Here is a 24,350-nt window from a genome sequence, read left to right as displayed (position 1 = left end):
GTACTCTGAGTGGCACCAATGACTATAACAGTGTACCTTGGCTGGCGCGGCTCAGTGGACTGAGTATTGGCCTGAGAACCAAAGGGTCACTGGTTCGATTCCCAGTCAGGGCACATGCCTGGGTTGCACACCAGGTCCCCAGTAGTGGGTGTGCAAGAGGCAACAACACATTGATGTTTCTGTCTCCCTCTGCCTCCCTTTCTTCTTCTCTCACTAAAAATAAAATTTAAAAAAATCTTTAAAAATAATTGTTTCCAATTTAAAATAAAATAATACATTAAATCTAAATACCAGAGCACATACATTTTTAGGCCATTATAATGGAAAAAGACATTTACTCTCTTCTATGACCTATTGTGAGTTAGTTCTGTGCATATAATACTCATAGAAATTTATGAGTATTCTTAAACTGAATTTATTAAATCCCTTAAATATGCAAAAGTGAAAATAAAATTCCATTTTGAAAGAAATGGGCACTAAAAACAAATTTACTAGATCCAATAAAGATAGAGATTATTTAAAGTGTTTCATAATTCTTTTACATCCTACTCTCTAGAACCACACCTTTTATACCAACAGTATCTCTTATAAACTTGAAATGCTGGTCACTAGCATTTTCTTTCTTCTTTTAGGGCTGTGATGAATCTTTATGCAGAGTGAAAAACCCTCACATTTTTCACCTTAGGTTCCTTTGCATACTCTGTGAATCATCCCAGCAGCAGGTAGTAAGACTTTATGACTTGGAGAGTAGACTGAAAATCAGGTGTAACGAGTTCAGTTACCACTTTACAGACTGAGTCACTGATTCTCAGCAGAATGATCTCAAGACAAAGATTCCCCGGAACGCAAGGTGTCCCGTGGACTTCTCAATGCACATGAATTCTTTGTTCCTGCATATTCTCCTTCTCCGCAGTGGACCGAGGTAGAACACAGATAATGCTTCCCTCTGGGTTTTTGAGAAGGTAACTGCTCTGAGAATAAAGGGATGACTACATTGCTACTGGATGTGTCTAATCTTTAGTTAGTTACCTCCTCAAACATACACACTCTACCAATGGCTCATTCAATGACCTTCAGTTTTCTCATTGTGTGCTGAAAATATTACGAACCTTAGGGTCGGAAAGACTTGGGTTCCAATACTGTTTTGTCAGCTACTCTTTAAATCAGCTTGGAGAAGCTACTTTCAGGCGGTGTTTTCTCAAGTGTAAATATGGGGAGGGCTCTACGCAGATTGGCCCTAGCAGAGCTATTGTGAATAAATGAGAAACACCAAATATGAAAGCAACTGTCACATACTAGGTACTGCATAATCGTTTGTACCCTTTGTCCTTTTTATTCTTGATAAACATGTCTAATGTTAACTTATAGGAGAGGTGGGGGATTATCTCTCTGAAAAGATCCCTCCTCCTCCATTCCCCCATGCCACACCCTTTTTCCTCAGAAAATGTGCCCAAACCCAACTAACTGGCTGTCGCTTTTGCTGACTGATCAGTTATCAAGTGTCATAAAGATAAAAACTGGTGCTCCTCTTTGTTTAATATCGCTGGCTTTGTAAATGTGTGTAATGGTAACACACACAGACTAGCAGCCAGGAACCCAGTAGTGAGCAAGGAAGTTGGTGTGTAACTCCTGAGGAGCTTCTTCTCTGCTGGAAGAAAGTTCATGACGGCGGAGACCAAGTCTTCCTGCATCTTCAGCAGTTACCAACCAGACCTAAGACTGTTGACCCTTATGAGCATAAAAAATTACTTTTAATGAAAGTGAAGTCACAGAGAGGGTACAATTAAATGCCACTGGCTACTAAGACTTCTAGGTCAAAGTATTTCAGACTTCTCAGGATGAGATTAGACAGTTACAAAAGGAAAATTGGTAAAACTCAAAACTTGGAACAAATGCCAGGCATTCAGCCATACTTTGATTTTTCTCTTGAAACAAATCCAAAATCTAGTTTTAGATTAGCTTGTTTAAACATGTTTACTGACTCATCGGGGAATACCAAAGCTCTTGTTTCTGTCTAACATACGCTCCAATGAAGGATTCCTGATGGATAACTGAGTCTACACCAGAAAAAAATTGTTTTGGGTACACTAAATACAAAAAGAATACTTCTGGAATCCTACCTTAGGGCAACTATATTTTATTGTTTTGCAAATAATAACAACCCCTTAGTTCGTAGGAGCTAACCAGTGGAGAAGCAAGCCAGCATTTGCCAGGCAGGAGAGCCAAGAAGGGTTGGCAAGGCCTGGGGGAGGCTCCACTGCACGGGCTTGAAAAGGGTTTGCACATGGCATTCACAATAAAGAAGACACTGTATTTCAACCTGAACGTCAACAGCTTGCTTCAACTGTCGTATCTTTTTCAAACAGCAGACGCAAGCACAATCAAGCTGTGCCTTCATAGGATACTTATGAATCCATCAGTATTATCAAAACGTTTTAATCACAGATAAAATATATACTGCATGTCATAGCACCAGCATTACTTGAAGCCCTGTAAAGAGTTTTTACATGTGTACGATGTGGATCCATGCTATAATTATAAATGATATTTTGTTATTATGAAACAAGGCTAGTACAAGCTTTAAATTTTTTTGAAAACATGAATTAAGTTAGTTTGGGTTTTTGTTTGCTTGCTTGCTTGCTTGTTTTTGGTTAGTAGGTGAAGTACTAATTAGGCAGGAACTCTGAGAACATTCACTGTGTCATAACCAGTCTACAGTGTATTCACGGGCTGAATAACTAGTAACTCAATAGAGGGATCAGACAGTTTCATAGATGTTGGTTTATGAAACTAGAGGGAGGTTTCCGGAGGAATAGTCACCAGGAAGTTAGATGAGTCAATCAGGCTCCTGTCAAAGGTTGGTATAGGCCAGGAATGGGGAGGTATGGTCTACAATCCAAGAGAACCCCAAAGAACAGCTGACCAGAAACCAGAAAGCCTGAGTTTTGGTCCTGCTTCTCCCATCTGCCTTGCCTTCTTTGAACTTTAATTTCCTTATCTACAAAATGCACAGAGCGTTCTGAGCCTCCAGTGAAATAAAATATCAGCAATGGTTTATAATCCTTGAAGTGTAAGATCGACATAAGGTGAAACTTGTATTCATTGCCCCGGAATTGTCGATGATAAATCAGAAAGTAAAACCAAAAGATGCAAGCGGCAAAAATTCTAGAGACCTAAAGTTACAGCTGTTCCTAGCCCAAGCAGAAAGTGTAAATTTTCAGGACCACCTATCTGGCCACTTATCTCTGACCTGGCATTCTGCTGCATATGCCAAGACTGTGGGTAAGGAAGGGGGGGATGCAAAGTAGACCACCTCTTGTTATGCTGTTTCCTGAAAAAGCTTGAGCAGAAGCCCCAGACGGGATTTAGACACAATACTTTTGGATGTAGCATACATTTTAGAATCTCTGCTTTAAAATTGTTTTTTTCTGGAGTTATGGCCAAGATGGAGACATAGGCAGAAACGCTTTGGACCAAAAATTATCTTGATTTCCTCTATATTTCATAATTTCTGCTTGTCAAATCAAAACCCTAAATATACTTGATGTGGGAATACAAAGAAGACAGATTGATTAACCACAGTGATGCCAATTTGCAGTGATTAACCAATCACAAATTAGCCAATTTGCAGTACTCAAGACCACAGGGTGGGGCAGGGGTGGGGGATTCAGCCCCAGCCCTTATGAGCTTTATGGTCAAATTACCCTACCTCTCTATGTCTCATTTTCCTCAAAATTAAGAAAACAATAGTACTTATTTCTTTGGTATGTTATAGTTAACTATAGTGAGTTAATATTTGTAAAGCACTTAGAACAGTGTATGCTAAATAAAACAGCATCTTTCAATCGAATCTTGGTGGAAAACAATGTTTTCATGGACATGGCCTGATGTTCTTACTGTAAACTAAATGCATCCTCTATTTGCTTATCTTGTTCATAGCACCTACTATTTTGCCTCTTGACAGCAATTTTAAGATAAAGAACTACTGTAGTGTTGGGGGGGTAGAAATCTGCCCCCCCACCACAATAAAAGAGCTTATACTTCTGTTTATTAACTACTTTGAAAAAAATAAAGAGGTAAATTATGCATGGTGTCTTTCTGTAACTGTTGACCACATCTCTTATTTGAGTTGCTGAATTTACCTTCAGGGTGCCATAACCCTAATTTCTAATAAATGAGATTCAGCTAGTGCCACTGGCTTGAAATGGCACCCAGCAGGAATAAATACAGCCAGCAGCCAACTCTTTTCACAGCAGAATATTATGGCCAGCCTAACAACAACTTACTTTTATTCATTTAATTGCCATCTATGGGAAGGTTAAAAACAAAAGGCCCTTGTTAACTCTGTTTCATTTTTTTGTGTTAGTTGCAGGTCCAGCCTGTACTCACTTTGTCTATAATTGGTGATGAGAGAAGCTGGGGACACCGTGAGTGAACTTTGAATGCTCTGTCCCCTTGGCACTTTGTCAAAGTGATCACTTGTTTTGAAGGGTCCCTGTCATTGCTTCACTTCCACTGAACAGGCCCATCCCGGAGACGCACAGTGCTATAAAGGCAGCACTAAGCAAGTGCTCGTTCTCCGGAATGAAGACTTCTCATCAGTCTGAATCCGCAGAGGTATTTTGATGGGAATTTGGGTTGGCCCAATGCAGCTGTGTTTTAATGGAGCTATAAATGAGCTAATGAGACTCGTAAACAATTGGCTGGCCTTTCTGGCCAAAATCCCTGCAAGTGTCAGACGTTCATACATCCCTTATCTAGAAAACCCAGCTCAGGAAAAGAGAGTGAATTCACTTTCAGAATTCATTTTTCTAAAGTGAACATATGAAAAGATACCTGTTGGATGTGCCACGCAATTGGATATAAAAACAAGGATATGTTGTTTTAAAGATCCCCTGGCTTTGAGATCACAGGCAATGCTGGACTCTCCTGGACACAGTCTCCAAACCCATTTTGACCAACAGTGATTAGACACCAAATTAGCCACACACACAAAATGACAACCTTCTCTGGATCTTTACACCTATCCAAAGAATGTCAAGAATCGTTCTTTTCCCACCTATAATTTTAGAGTGTCAGCATCATGTTTACGGATCGTTTCAGCCAAGGTTTTCAAGCCAGTGTGTTATATTCCCGGCAGTCATTACTCTTAGGTGCCAAAATATGACAAAAGAACTAAAGTAAAACAATCTCAGGCTTTAGATTTTAAGAACTGGAGAAAATGTTTTATGAATAATCCGGAGTAAATAATTCTTTTTTTATTTGTTTTAAAAGCAACTGTGAAAATAAAATTTTCCATGATTTTCTTTTTGGTCCAATGTTGGATATAGTCTAAGATGAACATAACCTCAAGAGATTTATAGCTTTGATGGTCTCCATAGCAGAGAGTAAAATTTCTCATTAATTATTCAACATGAGTAAAACTTCTTTAAGAGAAAAAAGATTTCTGCTTCTTCAGGATAATCTCTCTAACCTAGTGTATTTGATTAAATCTTCTATTTCTGCATTTAATGCATCACATGCTACTTTATTTGTCTTCATCCATGTGCCCCACCCTCTACTATACTGCAAGTTTCCTTGGGATAACTTTTTAAAAAATATTTTATTTATTTATTTTTAGAGAGAGGGGAAGAGAAGGGGAAAGAGTGGGAAAGAAACATCAATGTGTGGTTTCCTCTCATGTGTCCCCTACTGGGGACCTGGCCTGCAACCCAGGCATGTGCCCTGACTGGGAATCGAACCGGCGACCCTTTGCTTCACAGGCCCATGATCAATCCACTGAGCTATACCAGCCAGGGCTCCTTGGGGTAACTTCTGATTTCCTTGTTCTGTTTCCCAGTGTACAATACAGAGTAAGTGCTCAGTAAGTGTTCATTGAACAACAAAAAACTTCTCTTAGAAATCTGATTGATAGCCATTTCAATAAGACACAAAGAGAAATTTGTGCCATGGAATGACGTGTCCTTAATCCTAGGAAACCTTTTCCATGGGTTAGACTGCATTCCTTTTCCCGGACAGGCTCTCCAAATCTTCTAAATAATAAGTGTAACATGAAACAGAGGTTAAGCAGTTATTGGATAAAGTGTCTCAAAGTAGGCAGGAATGCACACTTCAAAAAATATTCTCACCAAACACATTTTTTTATTAAATAATCACTTTTTTTCTGCATGGATAGTCCTGAAACACAACTGACCCCTTAGTTAAACTCAAATTTTAAGACAAAATTTTTTTTTTGATAGAGAGAAAGGGGAAGCAGGGAGGTGAGGGAGTGGGCAGAGAGAGAGAGAAATAAATATTTATTTGTTTTTCTACTTATTAATCCATTTATTAGTTGATTCATCTATGTGCCCTGACCTGGGATCGAACCTACAACCTTGGTGTATCATCAGGACAACACTCTAACCAACTGAGCTACCCAGGCAGGGGACATAAATGTGTTTTTAATGTTCATAGTAAATAGATATTTTGAAGGAATATTAGGAGTTAGAACATGAGTTTCAGTAGCCAATGCCTGCTGTATTGCTTTAATCATCGACAAATAGTAATGCAGTGATCACTGTCACACCTTTACAGGTAAGATTTATCATTGAAAGACAAACAAGGAAAAAGTGAACCCAACCTCAGAAGTTCCGCTAAAGGTCTCCACAAGCATGTGCATCATTTGCATATGGGCTGCATGGAGAGTGACTAAGAGCACAGAAACAGAGGGCGGATAAGTGATACGATGACAGAGATAAGCGGTAAAGAATCACCCCACTCTAAACTTAGACTTCCAAATCACTTCAGGAGAAACTTTTCTAACTTACAGTATACAGTTTTCCTGTGGCTCCCTAAGTCAGCTACATGCAGATTTTCAAGTCCCCAAATGCATAAGGGGCCACCCTGTGTAGACGAACATGCACACCTAGATACTCGAAGGTCCTTCAAGGCTGGGCAGACCTGATTACAACTTCTTCTGGGCTTCTGAACTTCTGGGCTCCTGACTCCACTTACATAGTAAAAATAGTATTTATTCATGCTACTACCGTTACTATGACAACAACAATTACAGCCATCATTGCCACTATCACTCCTGTTTCCACCTGCTTTGGGCTGGGCCCCATGCCAGGTGTTTTACACATATAACATCAAATCCTCACAGCGTTCAGTAAGAAAAAGCGATTTCCATTTTACAGACGAGAAAGTGAAGCTAAAGACAGAGGCTTCACAGAGCTCATGCAAAGCTCAGGCTCTGCCGTAGCTCATGGGAGAGGCAGATTTGAAGCTGCATCTGTCCACACCACAGTCTGTGTGTTCTTTGCCGCAGCACGTTCTCTCAGGGCTACTACTTACTGGGCATCTGTTATCGTCCAGGCACTGGGCTGGCTGTTTCAGACACGTATTTATAACCCTCAGAAACAATGTGAAGAGGTAGGTCACAGACCACGACCCTGCCGTTGGAACTGTAAAGAAACTTCCCAGGAGCTGACAGCTAGTGAGCAGCAGAACTAGAACGTAAATTCCTCGTGCACCAGCGGAGAAACAAAATAAACCTTGAATTTCAAACTCTCACCTTTGGCACAAGCTAAAGAAGAGAAACAACCCAGTATTAACCTGTGTCGATGTAACATTAGATAAACTAATATAGACTAACCACTATGTCCTTCATGTTAGAAATAATTAAACCTGCTTAGAGTATAAAAGATTGCTGTTTTTCTGAGGAATAAAACAATAGTTTATCCTCACAACACTCCAGTGCAGCACTCTTCAACCTTTTCCATCTCATGACACCCATAAACTAATTACTAAAATTCTACGGCACACCAAAAATATATTGTGTTTTTTTCCCATCTGATCAAAAAGGACATATAATTTAAATTCACTCACATCAGACAACTATTGTTATGCTGGCTGATGTCATTTTTTATTTGCCAATCTAAAGGAAAAGAGGGCAGTGCCCCTGAATAAAGTTAGGTATTCCATGTGTTAAAAATTCTTGCGGCATACCAGTTGGAAATCGCTGCTGTAGTGAGGTAAACAATAAGTTGCTTCCCCTTTGTAAAATGGACAGGTCCAGTTCAAATACAGAAATGCTTGGGACTGCTAGACGGGGAGGTGGGTCTCTAGCTGCCTTCCCGTGCTAGCTGCACTTTTTTTCTCTCCAAATGAAACCAGGTGTGCTGATTTCTAGAGGACTATCAGGCCCACCCACTACTTGAGTCTGGCTCTCCTGAAGCAGGCATTAATGCTTACTTCTAGGTTTGGGGTTCAATTTTGATCCAGGGTGATCATCTGTAGTTTATTGCATTGACCTTTGGTTAAGTGCCCATTTCTAATCAAAACCACACTGGGTGCCTTAATTAGAGAAAGTAAAAAAGAAAGCACCATTTCCATCATACAGCAAAAATAGACACAAAATTACCACTCAAAAGCAGGTTTGGCTAGATACTAACAAGAAAAAAGAGAAACAATCCCCACTTATTGAGTGTTTACAATATGCCACTCATGTTTTGAGCCCCTGGCATGCATTAACCCGTTTGTTTCTTTTTTAAAGTATATTTTGATCATGCTATTACAATTGTCCCAGTTTTTCCCTGTCCATCCCCTTTACCTGGTGTGCCCTTTCCCTCCAGCAATCTCCCCGCTCCCCTTAGTTCATGTACACGGGTCACGCCTGTAACTTCTTTTTTAAAAAATATTTATTTATTTATCTTTAGAGGGGAAGGGAAGGAGAGAAGGAGAGACATGTTAATGTATGGTTGCCTCTCATGAGTCCCCTGCTGGGAACTGGCCTGCAACCCAGGCACGTGCCCTGACTGGGAATTGAACCACGATCGTGTGATTTGCAGGCCTGCGCTCAATCCACTTAGCTACACCAGCCAGGGCACGTCTGTAACTTCTTCAGCTTCTCCATTTCCTATACAATTCTTAACATCTCCTGTCTATTTATACCTACCAATTATACTTTTTAATCCCTGAACCTATTCCCCTAGTCTCTCCCTTCTCCCTCCCGGCTGATAACTCTCCAAATGATCTCCATTTCTATAAATCTGTTCCTGTTCTAGTTGTTTGTTTGTTTTAGATGAAGCTGTTGATAGTTGTGAATTTTAATATTCATTGTTTTGATCTTCTCTTTCTTAGCTAAGTCCCTTTAACATTTCATGTAAAAATGGCTTGGTAATGATAAAATCCTTTAGTTTTACTTTGTCTGGGAAGGTCTTTTATTTGTCCTTCCATTCTAAATGATAGCTTTGCTGGATAGACTAATCTAGGTTGTAGGTCCTTACTTTTTATCACTTTGAATACTTCTTGCTAGTCCCTTCTTGCCTGCAAAGTTTCTTTTGAGAAATCAGATGATAGTTTTATGGGAACTCCTTTGTAGGTAACTATCTACTTTTCTCTTGCTCCTTTTAAGATTCCCTCTTTACCTTTAATGTTTGGCATTTTAATTATGATGTGTGTTACTGTGATTGTCTTTGGTTCCAACTTGTTTGGGACTCTTGGTGTTTCCTGGATTTACATGTCTATTTCCTCCACCAAATTAGGGAAGTTTTTTAAAATATTTTTTTTCAAATAAGTTTTCAATTTCTTGCTCTTCCTCTTCTCCTTCTGGCACCCCTATGATTGGGATGTTGGCATGTTTGGAGATACTCCAGGGTCTTCTTGTACTATCCTCATTTTTTTTTGAATTCTTATTTTTTCTTTCTGTGCTGCTTGAATGTTTATTTTTTCCTTGTGCTCAAAATCATTGATTTGAATCCAGGCTTCCTTCCCTTCATTGTCGGTTCCCTGTAGATTTTTCTTTATTTCACTTAGTGTAAACTTCACTGATTCCTTTATGTTGCTGCCATACTCAGTGAGTTCTCTGAGCATCCTTATCAGTGCTTTGAACTCTGCATCTGATAAGTTGGCTATCTCTATTTCATTTATTTCTTTTTCTGGGTTTTACTTCAGTTCTTTCATTTGGGCCATATTTCTTTATCTCCTTAATTTGGCAGCCTCCCTGTGTTTGTTTCTTTGTATTAGGTGGAGCTGCTTTGACTCCCTGTAAAAGCCACCCATCTGCATGAACACGGCTTCTTTAAATCCTTGGTTGTTGGACCTCCACACAGTTCGATTTTTTGACAGTTCTGGGTGTTATCTGTTTTGAGATTTTGTTGTAATTCTTTTTGGTGGTTGTGTGAGGAGGTGAAGTGTGTCTACCTATGCTCCATCTTGACTGTAAGTCAACCCGTTTATTTTCATAACAACCTCTTATTATGCCCCTTTTGGAGATAAGAAAACTAAGGTACACAAAGGCTAATAACTTGCTCAGGATGACACAGCTATGTGTCAGAGTAAGCAGAAGAACAGGGACTTAACCCCAGATAGAGAACCCATGCTTAGACAAATTGTTTACAAAATGGAGTATAATTCAAAACCCAATAAATGATGGGAATAAATGCACTTTCCTTAGTGCCACCAACGGCTGCTAAGGAAAGTCTGGCCAGAGCCCACCGTGCCCTCTGCACACACACCCCTGGACATCACCCCTTTGATGACCAACAGACTAGACAAGAGCTGGGACCAACTCCAGAGGCCAATGGCTCTACTTCTATGAAAAACAACATTAACACATTTACCAAAACCAAGCTGAAAAAACCCTCTAAGGGTATATTCTAGGAAGAGAGGGAGCCATGTTCAAATTATTTGATGTGAAGAAAGCAAGCAACCATCATTGATTTTTTAGAACATCTACACTAAAAGCCACAAATATTTGCAGAGTACAGGAATATGTCATCAATAAACTTTGAATCATCACTGGAGTTTTAAGTTCTTCTAGAAAGTGAAGCATTTCCCCCCATCTAATTGTAATTTTTCCATTTCTTCCCTTAGATCTTTGCATTTATAATACTGATGATGGGGTGGTTTTACATTTACTGAGTTTCTACTCTGTGCCCAGAACTGTGGTAAAAGTTTTACATTTAATGACATAAACACTCATTTGATGTTTACTACAGCCCCACAGTCAGTATTACTATTTTCTCCATTTTCCAGATGAAGAAAGTCAGAAAGATGAAGACACGTGCCTACCGTCATGCAGCCATATTGTTTTTGTCGGTTCTAAAACCCCATAATATTAACAGTCTATGTTCAGCAAACATGTGTGGCCACCTGATTGTCCCATCCTCGTGTAGAGGTGAAGGCCTCGGCATGCTCTGCACCTTCTAGCCGACTTCCACCACCTCCAAGTCCTGGACAGAAATGAATGGAGCTACACTGGTCCATGACTAGCCAGAAACCTCAGTGCACTTAAACCACTCTGCTTGGACTTGAAACAGGTACACTCCCTCAGAAGTAAATAAAATATTTATAAAGATGATCTAACTAGGAAAATATCCCCCAAACAGACCAGTATGTTTAGTTTTCAGAATATTTGTAGTATAAAGTTCATCATAGTTCTGAAGGAATAAATAGAGTGCTTCAAGACAGTACTAAAATACAAGCAGCTCAAGGAGAGAAGCAAAAGCTCCTAATTTAAGTTTTATTCTAAAATGCACCTGTATTTGAATAAATTGTCCATACCTATGAATGGTTACATTTCGATAGCCAGGAAATGAGACTAGGTCAGATAAGAACAACCTCTATGGAAATGTTTAAAACATTTACTGAAGTAGTAGGAAAAGTACTTCTACATTGAGGACATCATAATTAATATATTTTGTCAGAAATTTCAGTTCATAATTAAGCACAGTAAGTCTTCAAATAAATACAAATATGATAATATAATAGAAAAATAAAATGCCTTCTCTCATAACACTCCTCTGCCTACACCCTCATGCACAGACCTCCTGAACTACTGATGCTTCTCAGGAAGTACCATGCTATTCCAAGGCTGGGTGATGTTTGTAGTGCAGTCTCTGCCTGGAACTCCTTGCTTCTCCCCCTTTCCCATCTGACTAAGCCACTTCATCCCTCCTCCTCCAGGAAGCCTCCCTGGATTCCCTCCTCTGAGCTAACACCTATCAAAGCACTTATCCTACTCTTTACTTTTTGGTCTCCACAAGAGACCAAGAATTCTTCGATGACAGAGAACACTCTTACTGTTTGTTTATATCCCAGCACTTCGTTAAGGCACTCAATAAAATTTATACTAAGTGAATAAAAGTACATTGCAAAATTAAGATATTTTTAGAAATAAAAGGAAAACTGTCTAAAATGCAAATCTTGCACAATTTTATTCTGGTCCTCATTGTTCATAACGGTGTGTCTTAAAAACACACAGAAGGATTTACTTCTGTCCTTCATTAAAAACATTTTATATGTCCAAACATATAAAATGTCCAAACATAGATACACTGTCACTTCAAACTGACTTCTGTTCAATAACGTATCAATTTAGAGAGTATAACTGAATAATTAGAGACAGAATAAAGCCACCACAAAATAATAATAACTATTTTAAAAGCGCAATAACAATTACATTTTGAATAACTAGATGCCTAGTTCCGCCACTGATTCCAATGGGAACAAACCATTCACCCTTTGGCCTCAGGTTCTCTGCCCATAAAACGGGGATAACCATCCCTGCCACTTTCCCATTCAGATCTTGCAAGCACAATGTAGATATATCTTAAGGAGGGTGGCAGGTCTTCACAGTGAAGGCACCACTATCGAAAGTATTATATAATCCCAAGGTAGAGCTCCTACCATCATTTATTATGCTAATATCCCTTCACTATGCTCCTGCTCTTGTCAGCAGGTTGATAGTGCAGCCTCTTGCATAACTTCATTGACAGTCAACGTAAAGAACACATCGGGTGGGCACAAGTTTCCCTCGCTGGCGCTTGGTCTGAGTCAGAACCCGCGAGGGACCCACCCGCAGAGGCCAGCCTGCGCCCCTCTGCACCCCGTTACACTCGTGCCAAGTGAAATGGATCCCGGGCTTTTGCCCTCCCCCAAGTGGAGTCGAGTGAGGTTGACGGTGGAGAGGACTCCAGGATCAGCGGAGCTGGAGTAGACGAGAGGAGAAGGAGGCTGGAGGTCGTGGGCGAGCAGCTTACCTGGCCTCGCCGAGGGGTGCCGGGGGCGGGTGCGGAACGAACACCCCGCAGTCAGACGGCTGAGGCTGCTGCTTCTTCTTGGAGCGCCAGATATGGAAAGGGGTGTGCTTCTTGGAGGTCCTGGACCGGCTGGACTCCCCGGGGTCGTCCTGAGGTGACAGCGAGAGTGGCATCTTCTCCTCTGCCTCCTCCACCCGCTGGTCCGACGCTGCTCTCTCGGCCGCCCGGCCCTTGTGGAAGAACATACCTGGCCTCCAGCTCGCCTGTCGCTCCCAGCGCGCCGTCGGTCCCCGCCCCCTCGGCAGGGAGTTAGAGGACGCGGACAGAGCCGAGCAGGAGCAGCACCACAGTGGGTGCCCTCCGAGAGGAGCGGGTGGCCTGGCCGCTGCACAGCGCCCCGGCGTGGCGAGGGAGGCACAGGGCGCCAGACCAGGTGAGGCGCGCGCGGCAGGAGCCCCAGGTAAAGCACACACAGTTCCCCGCCCCCCCGCGTGCGGCAAATGTGGGGCAGCGTCTCCTACTGGAACCCTTGGGAACTGCGTCTCCCGGCGCTGCATCCCCTTTTCTGGGTTGAAAACCAGAACTGGGTCTGATTTCGAAAACGCCTCCGGTACATCTGCCATCGGTCGCCTGCGGAGTTGTTGGCCGCTCGCGACCTGTACCAGCAAGTCGCCAGGATAAGTGTCTTAACCCTGAGCCCCGCCTGAAAAAGGATGGGAGAGGCGCATCCCATGGTCGGGCCACCCGGCAATTAGGACTATTCCACTCAGGCCTTGGGGTGGCTTGGGCAATATCATATACTGGGTGGTTTCCGTTTCTGTTTGTAAACAAGGGTGCCGTCTTCTCATGTCTCCCTTCAAAAGTCTAAATAATTAATTTGTACTCGCATCTCATAAAACGCAAAAGAATAAAAACCAGAACGTAATTAAACATATTACCCAGTTCCTAAAGGACTTAATAGGTCACTCACAGTGAATTAAACACCAGTATCACAAGGTTCTCGTCATCTGCTTTACTGTTAATGATTTTCTTTATTAACTTCACAACTGTGATTAAATAGCAAAGACAACTAATATTTAAGCAAAGAAAGTATATGAGTAATTATTTTGGGCGTTATTAGAGTATAAAGAGATCGAGAACCAGCTTAAAAATTCAGTGCAGCACAACGTCCCTTTTACACTGTAATACCTTCTTAATTTTCTCTGGAAAGATCCAGCTCATTCATGCATTGACTCATTCATTCAAGGAACATTTATATATTTGTTTATTTTAATTCTCCACAAAGAATATATCTTTATTGATTTGAGAGGGGAAGGGGCAGAGAGAGAGAGAAACATGCATGTGAAAAACATCACCAGTTGCCTCCAGATCGCCCCTGACCATGGTCGAAACCCGCAACCTTCTGATGTGTGGGGTGATGCTCCAACTAAGGGAGCCAGGGCAAGGAATATTTATCTTTATTAATTATTTTTACATTTACATTTTATCAAGATACGACCTGCATACAGTAAAAAAAATGCACAGATCACCAGTATAAAACTCAATTTTTTACATGTTTGTGTGGCTGGGGGTGTAAAATGATTTTAATGAAGGGTGGTTGACATGTCCCGGAAAATCCTTTGTATGTGGCTTTTAAAAGTACCACTATGAAAATAAGGAATATTTCCAAACTTCAAAAGTCTCTCTCCTATCCTGATTCAGTGCCTTACTGTGAGCCCCCAACCCCTCCCCCCCACACACACCTGTTCCATAAAAGTTAACCACTGTTTCAACCTCTAGCACCAATAACTAATTTTGGAAGTTCATTTAAGTGTAATCACAATGTGCAAATTTCTGTGTTTGGGTTTTTTGTTTGCTTAGTATTAGTTTATGAGAATCATCCATATTGTTACATGTAACAGTTTTTCATTTTTAAGAAAAGTTATTGTGTATTATTCCATAATATAAATATACCACAATTCATCTATCCATTTTACTGTAGGTGGACATTTAGATTGTTTTCATTTGGGGACTATTATAAATAAGGTTGATATGATGAACCTTCTTAGACATAAGCATTCATTTCTTTTAGATATATACCCAAGCATTCAGTCTCTGGATAGTAGAATATCCATGTGCTCAGCTTTAGAAAATTTTGCCAAACAATTTTCTAAAATGGTTGTATCGTCCCTGGCCAGGTGACTCAGTTAGTGTTGTCCCAATGTGCCAAGTTGTAGGTTTGATCCTCGGTCAGGGCACACACAAGAATCAACCATGAAGCGTAAATAAGGAGAACAACAAATGAACATTTCTTTCTCTCTCCCTCTCTCTCTCTCTCTTCTCTCTTTCACTGTCTAGCCCTCCCTTTCTCTCTCTAAAAAATCAATAAAGATAAATACCTAAAATGGTTGTATCAATTTATTCTCCTTTCAACAATGTTTGAAACTTCCAATTTTCTACAGCATCACCAACATTTAATGTGACCAATCTTTATCATTTTGGTCATTCTGATGGGAGGCTAGTGGTATCTCATTGGAATTTTAATTTATTTTCCCTTGAGAAATATTTATTGAAAAAAAAAGCACAAAAAGAAAAAAAACCCATGAAAACAAAAAGACACAAAAAAGTAAAAAACACAAGAAAAAGAGGAATATTTATTGAGTATTTGTTATTCACCAGGCCCGCACTTGGGGGAGGAGGATGACTGACAGATACATAGGTGATACACATCAAAGGGTAAGAGAACTAATCAAGGTGTGTACAAGGCGTCATTACTAACAGAGCCTTGGAATTTGGGAAGGAAGACCAGAGGGGTCAATAAGGGTTGATTACAAAGCTGGTTCTTGATTGGAATGTTAAAGGGCAAAGGGAATAGCAAGGAAAGAAGAAAAGGGCACAGGGAGAAGGGAAATGTTACACACACTTGCTCAAATATTTACAAATTCAGGAATTCCGTCTTTCATTCCTGAATCCTTGGAGCAGAATTCTTCACGACATCCCTTATTATGCCATCAGTGAATCTGGGACATATTTCAATGATCACACTGTTCACATTGCATGGGCATTATTTACTTACAAATCTGTGTCTCCTATTTGCCTGAGAGAAACTTAAGGACATTTCTCATTTATTTTTATATTTTTAGGACATGAATGCCCACCAAGAGAAATAATTGGTCAAGTGAACTGGTGTACTAACTTAACTGAACACCTAGAATGTTTCAGGCACAGAGATCTTTTACGCTGTGTACTTTGTAAGAGCAAAGATCACATGTGATCTTTGACGAACATTTTATATAAATTACATAAAAAATTAGAAGTATGCATAAAAACAGATTACAGTGCTTGTGATTAGTCTAGTGAGCAAAACAAACACCCAAGTATAATAGAATGTGATAAAATAAAATACAACTTGTATGATAAAACTTGTGTTTGAATCAAGGTGTGTTTTTTTCAGTCATTGCAAAAAACAGATCCGCTGAGGCTTGTTTAAGCAATAAATTCATTTATCAGAGCATATGAGGTGTCTCACAGAATATCCCAAGAGCCAGAGAGGCGGATTCTGAAGCCCAAACATGTCCAGTGACCCCACAGAGCTGATGTAGCAAACACCGTTCTCACCATCTCCCTGCACTAGAAGCTACACACAAGCAGCTGTGCTGTGTAGCATCACCCCAACAGGCACCCCCAAGAATAAAAGGCCTGTTCCAGAAAGTTCCATGCAGGTACATCTTACTGGGGGAGCCTGGGTCATTTAACAGCTTCCCAGCTACAAGGGAAATTAAAATTTTCTGGGTTCTATCTCAGGGCAATAGAATACATGTGGTTAAAAATTTGCCACCTAACACAGGTCTAGGGAGCCAAAGCATGAGAGATGGTCACTGCTAAAGGAAGAGCAAAAGGCTACAGGAACACAGAAGTGAGAACTCTGGGTGGCCCAGGGACATCACCAGCAGGGAGGTGACAGGTTCATGAGCTGTGCTTATGAATAAGAATTTACCGGGTGGAAATGAGAGGGCTGGCAACCCAGGAAGAGTACAAAACCCCACACCATGGATGGCCCAACCTCAGGGAGCTTGGAGGAAAGGGGGTGGGGTGGGGCAGCGTGGCCGGAGAGGATGTTGGTAAAATCAGGTGGGGCCAGATTGCGGAGCACTTGGTAAGCCATGCTTTTAAGGAATTGGAACTTCGTTTTGTGGGCAATAGGGGCAGGACTCAACTTTCATTGTTAAGTGGAGGAGTGACACAGACAAAATCTGGGTTTTATAAAGTGTACCCTGAATGTATCAGGGTCAGGAAAAACGAGTAAAGCGCAACTATTTAAATAAGGCCAGTCAAGAGGTTGCTACAAGAAGTCAGGAGAGAGGTGATCATGGCCCACACGAAGGCAGTGGGGTAGGAATGGAGAGGAGGGTATGGATACAAAATACACAGGTGGCAAACCCAAGACGCTCAGACCAAATCCAGCTCTCCACCTTGTTTTCTCCAGCTTGGCACCTTGTTTCTACCCAGTAATAGCAGCGAGCTCTCGCTTAACTTTTAAGGAGTAGTTACATCTATACAGTCCTAAAATTACATTCGGTCCCTTGGAGGCAAGTGTGAAGCTGATGTGTCCCCCCATGAAAATGAGTTTGACACTCCTGAAATACATGTAGGAGGTGAAATCACCAGGAATTGAAGTGAATGAAAGAGAAGCAACCTAATATAACTGTGTGGTTAGGTTTCCAGCTTAGGTAAATGGATGGAGGTGAGAGCATTAACTAAAAACAGGAAAGCAAAAGAAAAAATCCAGTTCTCTGAGCATGAAAATAAATTCAGTTTTGAACGTATTGAGTCTGAAGTGCTTGGAGGCTACATATGTGGAGATGTTTAATTCACTGAAAAATATGGTTCTGCAGGTCTCAGGTCAGGACTACATTTGTAGACTCAGACACCATCACTGGATGAGATAACCCAGAGGAGATGTGCAGAATAAGGATCAAAGAGGAGCAAGGACAGAACACTAACACTGAGTAACGCTAACATTCATGTCTTTTGCTGGTGAGGGAGAGCCTGCATACAACAGAGTCGAGACACAGCAGCTGAATACGTGGGAGGGTATCTAGGGCAGAGTGTAGCCCTTGGGCAATGTCATGTAATTTCTATCTTTGAGATCTTAATAGATAGATAGAAGTGGGGTCCTCTACCACATAATGCACTTGGCACTCCTCTCTTCCTGTCCAGCAGTTTGAGGTTCACTCTAAATCTCCACTCATCCTCCCAAGGGCCAGTTGCCTCCAGTCTGCACTGATTTGTTTTCTCTTCCTAGCCTTCTGTTACACTTTCTGTCTGAATTTAACTTGACATTGTGGTAGAGTGTAAACACGCCCAAATTTTCTGCTCTTCCCATAAATAAACAGAGTCTATTTTCTCACGGCCTATACCTGGGTTGACCATGTGACTTACCATATGTTGGCACATGAAACATTAGCACATGTGATGCAAGCAAGACTTGAAAAGAACTAGCACGGTAGGCTTATCTCCTTGCTTCTCTTGGAATTTTCTCGGTCTATGAGCCTCCCTAAACTGCCATTCTGAATGGCAGAGATTTGTGGCCAAGCCATTCACATCACCCCCAACCAATAGGTAGCCAACTGTCACAAACATGAATGAGACCATCTGGGACCAGCCAGACCTCAGTTAAGCTCCCAACTGGTCCCTGACACATTTGAAAGAGGTCACTGAGATCAAGTGGGACTGTCCCAGACCAGAACCACCCAGCAGAATCATGAGCCAACTAAACAGTGCTGTTTTAAAGCACTACTTTTTGTCTAAAAATGTTAATTTTTTCTAAAAAGCAGTGACCTGGCATAAGGTCAATAAATAGCCCACTCCATTTGTGTCTTAACTTCAGAGATGTTCAATCAATGGAGGCAATGGAAAATCCTGGACTACTATATAAAAATTTAATTATGCTCAAACTACTTAATAAGAAATTGCATCTTAGACAAAATCAGTTGCAAAGTGTTTACTTGGATTAAATAAATTAAAATGTACTTTAAAATAATTTTAATAGATGGAACAGAGGTTCTTGAACTGGTATTAATATCATAACCATTTTTATAGTACACTTGCACTATATTAGAGCAACAGTATTGAATTAAGCCAATAAATTTTGGCGTGGTTTATTATGCAGCAATAGATGACAAAAAAACTGATGTACATAATAGAGATTAAAGGCTGTTCTCTTCAACTATGATTACAGTCAAGTCATATTCTTGAACCCCCAAAGTACAAATTAGTTGTATTTTGTAAGTCAATTGCATAAAATTTGGAATACACTGTCTCATTGAAACAGATTTATTTAGAAGTCCCTTCATAAACTAGCCCAAAAGAGTCAATTTAACATATAATGGAGCTTAAATACTTTATTTTCAATGAAAGCCATGGCACATAATTCTCTTATTAACACTGCTGACTTGGGCCTTGCCTGTGGGCCTGACACCACCATTTGTAAAACCCTCTCTATGAAATAATATATCAAGTAGTAACAGAAAGGATTGCAGTAAGACCAGGAGTCAGTTCTTCTTACCCTCTTCCTATCATGCAGGACCAGAAGGACTGAGGTAACTATGGAAACTGGGACTCTCACAGGCCTGAGTTTACATTCAGTCCCTTTTCCTTTGAACCTAGGATCTCTCCTCTGGCATGGGATCTTCAGACGTGGGAACCAAACAAACTCCAAGACCCCCAGACTTAGAATGTCAGTTGTTTGAATTCTCTATCCTTAGCTACATACTTTATGGCCCCAAATGTTTTATTTAAAAAAATTTCCAACACACAGAAGAGTTTTTTAATTATACTGTATTGATTATGATATTACAGTTGTCCCAATTTTTCTCCCTTTACTCCCTCCACCAAGCACCCCCCACGCCCTCAGGCAATCCCCACACCATTGCTTATGTCCCGGGTCATGCATAAAAGTTCTTTGGCTACTTCCTCTCCTGTACCGTACTTTACATTCCCATGACTATTCTGTAACTACCAATTTGTGCTTCTTAATCCCTTCATCTTTTCATCTGTTCCCCCAGGTCCCCTCCCCTCTGGCAAGCATTAAAACATTCTTGTATCTATGCTTCTATTTCTATTTTGTTTGTTTGCTTAGTTTTTTTATTCCGTTGTGGATACGTGTATATTCATTGCCATTTTATTGTTCATAGCTTTGATCTTCTTATTTTTTCTTAAACAAGTCCTTTTAATATTTCATATAATGGCTTGGTAATGATGAACTCCTTCAGTTTTTTTCTTATCTGGGAAGCTCTTTATCTGCCCTTTGATTCTAAATGATAGCTTTGCCATGGGTCCTTGCTTTTCACCACTTTGAATATTCTTGCCCATCTCTTCTAGCCTGCAAAATTTCTTTTAAGAAACCAGCTGAAAATCTTACAGTAACTCTCTTGTAGGCAACTAACTACTTTTCTCTTGTTGCTTTTAAGGTTCTCTCTTTATCTTTAGCCTTTGGCATTATTATGATGTATATTGGTGTGGGCCTCTTTGCATCCATCTTGTTTGGAACTCTCTGTGCTTCCTGGACTTGCATGTCTATTTTCTTCACCAAATTAGGAGAGGTTTCTTTTGCTATTTTTTCAAACAGGTTTCCAGTTTCTTGTTCTTTCTCTTCTCCTTCTGGCACCCCAAATATTGGTACACTTGAAGTTGTCCCAGAGCCTCCTTACACTACCTTTGTTTGTTTGTTTGTTTGTTTGGTTGGTTTTAGACTATTTTATCTTCTTGCTGTTCTGATTGGTTGTTTTTCGCTTCCCTGTGTTCCAAATCATTGATTGATCCTCAGCTTCATCCACTCTACTGTTGATTCCTTGTAAATTGTTCTTTATTTCAATTTGTGTATCCTTCATTTCTGACTGCCTGTTTTGTGCTGTTGAGGTCCTCACTAACTTCCTTGTGCATCCTTATTACCAATGTTTTGAATTCTGTATCTGATAGATTCTTATCTCTATTTCGTTTAGTTCTTTTTCTGGAGTTTTGATCTGTTCTTTCATCTGGGCCATGTTTCCTTGTCTCCTCATTTTGGCAGCCTCCTTGTGTTTGTTTCTATGTATTAGGTAGAGCTGCTATGAGTCTCTGTCTTGGTAGCATAGCCTGATGTAGTAGATGTCCTACACAGTCCAATATCACAGCCTCCTCTTTCACCCAAGCTGGGTATGTGAGGTCTACCCTCTCTGTGGTCTGAGTGTATCCTTTTCTTGTAGTTGAGCCTTGATTGCTGTTGGCAGATCAATGGGAGGGATTTACTCAGGACAGGACTGCAAGGACTGGCTGTGACCACTGACCACCAACTTCTGCCCTAGTGGGTGATCAGCTGTGCCAGGGCCCACTCCACAGAACAGGGCTTACTTCAGCAGGGCCCTGGTACCTGCTAAGTCCACCCCTTGAGTGTGTTGCTTGTGCAGTTGGTTGGATGGTGGTGCTCCGATGTGGTCTGTAACTGTCCACTGGGTGTGCAGGCTCTGGGGTTTCCCAGGAGGTGCAACCAAGGTCAGCCTCTACCTATGTCCTATCTGGGGCCTCTTGGCATAAGTTATAAAGAGACCTGCAGATGGCTACTACTTGTGCTGAGCTTGGAGGTGCCTAAATGTGGCCAAGCTGTGAACCAAGGACAGCTGCTTCTAGTTCCAGAACTAAGGCCACTTGGCAAGAGATATAGGGGTCACTCAGTCCAGCTGATGCTTGTTTGAGAGGATTTAGGAAGATCTGAAGCAAGAGCCAAGACAAGCTATTCAGATGGAAATGCCACTATTAACAGATGGGAGGGTCCATAACTTGGATAGGACAGAGTGTAAGGAAATCATCAGGGTGGGATGATTTCAAACAGTGTTAAATCAAACAGTGTTAGCTAGGGTGATGGAGTCTCAGATATGGCACCTGCCTGCTGGCTCTGTGGCTCTGTGGGGGAAGGGTTCAGAAAAAGGAACAATGTCCTCTGCCAGCAGTTCTGTCTTGCAGAAAGTTGTCCCCCAGCTCTTGCCTTGATGCCAGACACCTCAGTTCAGCCCCATATTCCGCTGGTGCCTTTCAAGCTGCTGTTCCGGTGCTGGAGCTCAGAGGGAGTGAGTCTGAGTAAGTCCATGCATCGGCCCTTTAAGAGGAACAGCTTGGGAATCCACAGTTTCTTGGCCAACTCAGTGGAGATTGACTCCACTGGTTTTTACAGCCAGAAGTTATGGGAACTTATCTTCCTGGCACAGGAACCCTGGACTGGGGTGGTTGGTGTGGGGCTTAGACCTCTTGTTCCTGAGGTATCCTTCCTGATTTTTATCTACCACACGCAGGTGTGGGATGAGCCCTTTCCATTCCATAGGAGGTGACTCCACACCTCCTATCAGTCTGGATGGATGTGGTTTCTTCTTTAATTCTGTAGTTGGCAGTGGTCCCCAACCTTTTTGGCACCACGGGCTGGTTTTGTGGAAGACAGGAGTATGGGGTGACAGGAGGTGGCACGCAGGTGAGCTTTTCTTGCAGCCCGGTTCCTTATAGGCCACGGGCTGGTGCCCCTCCATAGCCCCAGGGTTGGGGACCCCTGGTTGCCAGATTTCCATTCAGCTTGATTTCTGACAGTTTTGAGTGATGTTTGTTCTATAGTTTAGTTGTAATTTTGATGCGGTTGTGCAAGATGGTGAGACATGTTTACCTAGGCCACCGTATTGGAGAACCTTCGTACAGAAGAGTTTCAAGAATAGAACAATGAAGGAAATTCTGCTTCTGGCCATAATGAAGTAACTGGAATGGGACTGACCCTTCACTATAAACAACTAAGAACTAGAACAAAATAAATGGAAAAATAAGTATTTATAGAAATTGGGGTGATGGGTAGCACAGGACTATGAATCAGGAGGAAGAGAAAACGAGTGTGGTAAGCACTGCAGTTGCACTTGCTTTCTGTCTTGAGACACTTTCTGGAAGGCATCAGAAGGGGGGTGATTCTGAGAGGAGCAAAGCAGCCTTGCTTAGTTGAGGGGACAGAGACACAAATTTGAGGAGGCTGAAATGTCTTGATATCTAGGGCAGGGAATTATAAAAGAAGCTGCTGCACAGAAAAAAATTTATGCATTTATATTATCATATGATATATGTGTGCGTGAATATATGTGTGGGAGGTCCCTTGAATCTGTTGCTGAGTACCAGTCTTTGCACGTGTGAGGTTAAATTCCACTAGAGAGGGCCATGGCAAATAGCAAGCAGTAAGCTAAATAATTTCCACAGCTCACACAAGTTGAAAGATGTTAAGATTCTGACCAGCCAGAATGATGAGTCCTCATTAAATACTCAGGTATTCAATAGACATCGAGGAAAGGCCACACCTTAGGAGAAGCACTAACTTAACCCAGAGCAAAGTGTGCTGAAAATCCACTGTAAAAAAAAGAAGCTTATAAACAAGCTTAAAAGCATTGCACTGATCTTCAAGTAATTTAGCAAGGCAAAGTCCAGCACTCTTTTTAAAAAGACTAATCCATAAGCAACTTCATCACAACCCAAAAGAGCAATCTAAAAATTTTCGGAGAAAGAAAACAAAATTCATCACTCAACAAAGTACAATTTACAATGCCTCATATCCAATAAAAATTACTACACAGATTTAAAAAGCAGAAAAATAAGACCCATAACCAGAGGGATATCAGTCCAAAGAAAACTCACACAGAGATGACAGGGATAATGGACATAATAGACAAGACAATAGACACAATTATTATAAATATGCCCAAGGACTTAAGTGAAAACATAAACATAAAGAGGAAAAGAATCAAATAAATATCTAAGGGTGAAAAATATAATATCTAAAATGAAAAAATTATTGAATACAATTAACAATAGATTATTCACTCAGAAGAAATAATCAATGAACCTGAAGAGACAGCAATAGAAATTCTCTGGACAGTTTCTGAATAAAAGAAATATAAAAGAAGAAAGGGAGGGTGGGAGAGAGTGAGAAGGAAAGAGGGAGGGTAGAAGGAAGGGGTATATTAAGGTATATTATAAGGTATAATATACCTTATTATAATATATAATGTAATAATTATACCTAATTATTATAAGGTATAATTCCAGATGGAGAAAGAAAGAGAGAAAGAGAGAAACAGATTTAGGGGGGAAAATGTGAAGAAGCAATGGAAAAATATTTCCCATTTTAATAAACACTATAAACTCACAGATCCAATAAACTCAGTGAATCCCAAGCAGAATAAACATGAAGAAAACTACATCATAATCAAGTTTCCAAAAACTAGCAATAAATAGAAAATTTTCAAAGCAGTCAGAAAAAAAACACCCCACAACACCTGTGCATGGGAATAAAGA

The 24,350-nt window shown here is 40.8% G+C and overlaps 1 protein-coding gene across 1 annotated transcript in view; it reads right to left on the bottom strand.

Annotated features, from left to right (window-relative positions):
* LOC119000350 (uncharacterized) overlaps window positions 1-13,645 on the bottom strand; it is an 87,163-nt gene extending 73,518 nt beyond the window's left edge. Inside the window, exon 1 of the mRNA XM_037065308.1 lies at window positions 13,023-13,645. Coding sequence (XP_036921203.1) covers window positions 13,023-13,645 — 623 coding nt within the window. The remainder of the gene's footprint in view (window positions 1-13,022) is intronic.
* Between the last annotated feature and the right edge of the window lie 10,705 nt (window positions 13,646-24,350).

The sequence above is a fragment of the Sturnira hondurensis genome, unplaced genomic scaffold (genome assembly GCF_014824575.4).
Source record: "Sturnira hondurensis isolate 20B ecotype Veracruz unplaced genomic scaffold, ASM1482457v3 Scaffold0015596, whole genome shotgun sequence".
NCBI lineage: Eukaryota > Metazoa > Chordata > Mammalia > Chiroptera > Phyllostomidae > Sturnira > Sturnira hondurensis.
Note: the sequence above shows the minus strand (reverse complement) of the source record. Positions and strands in the feature narration are given on the sequence as shown.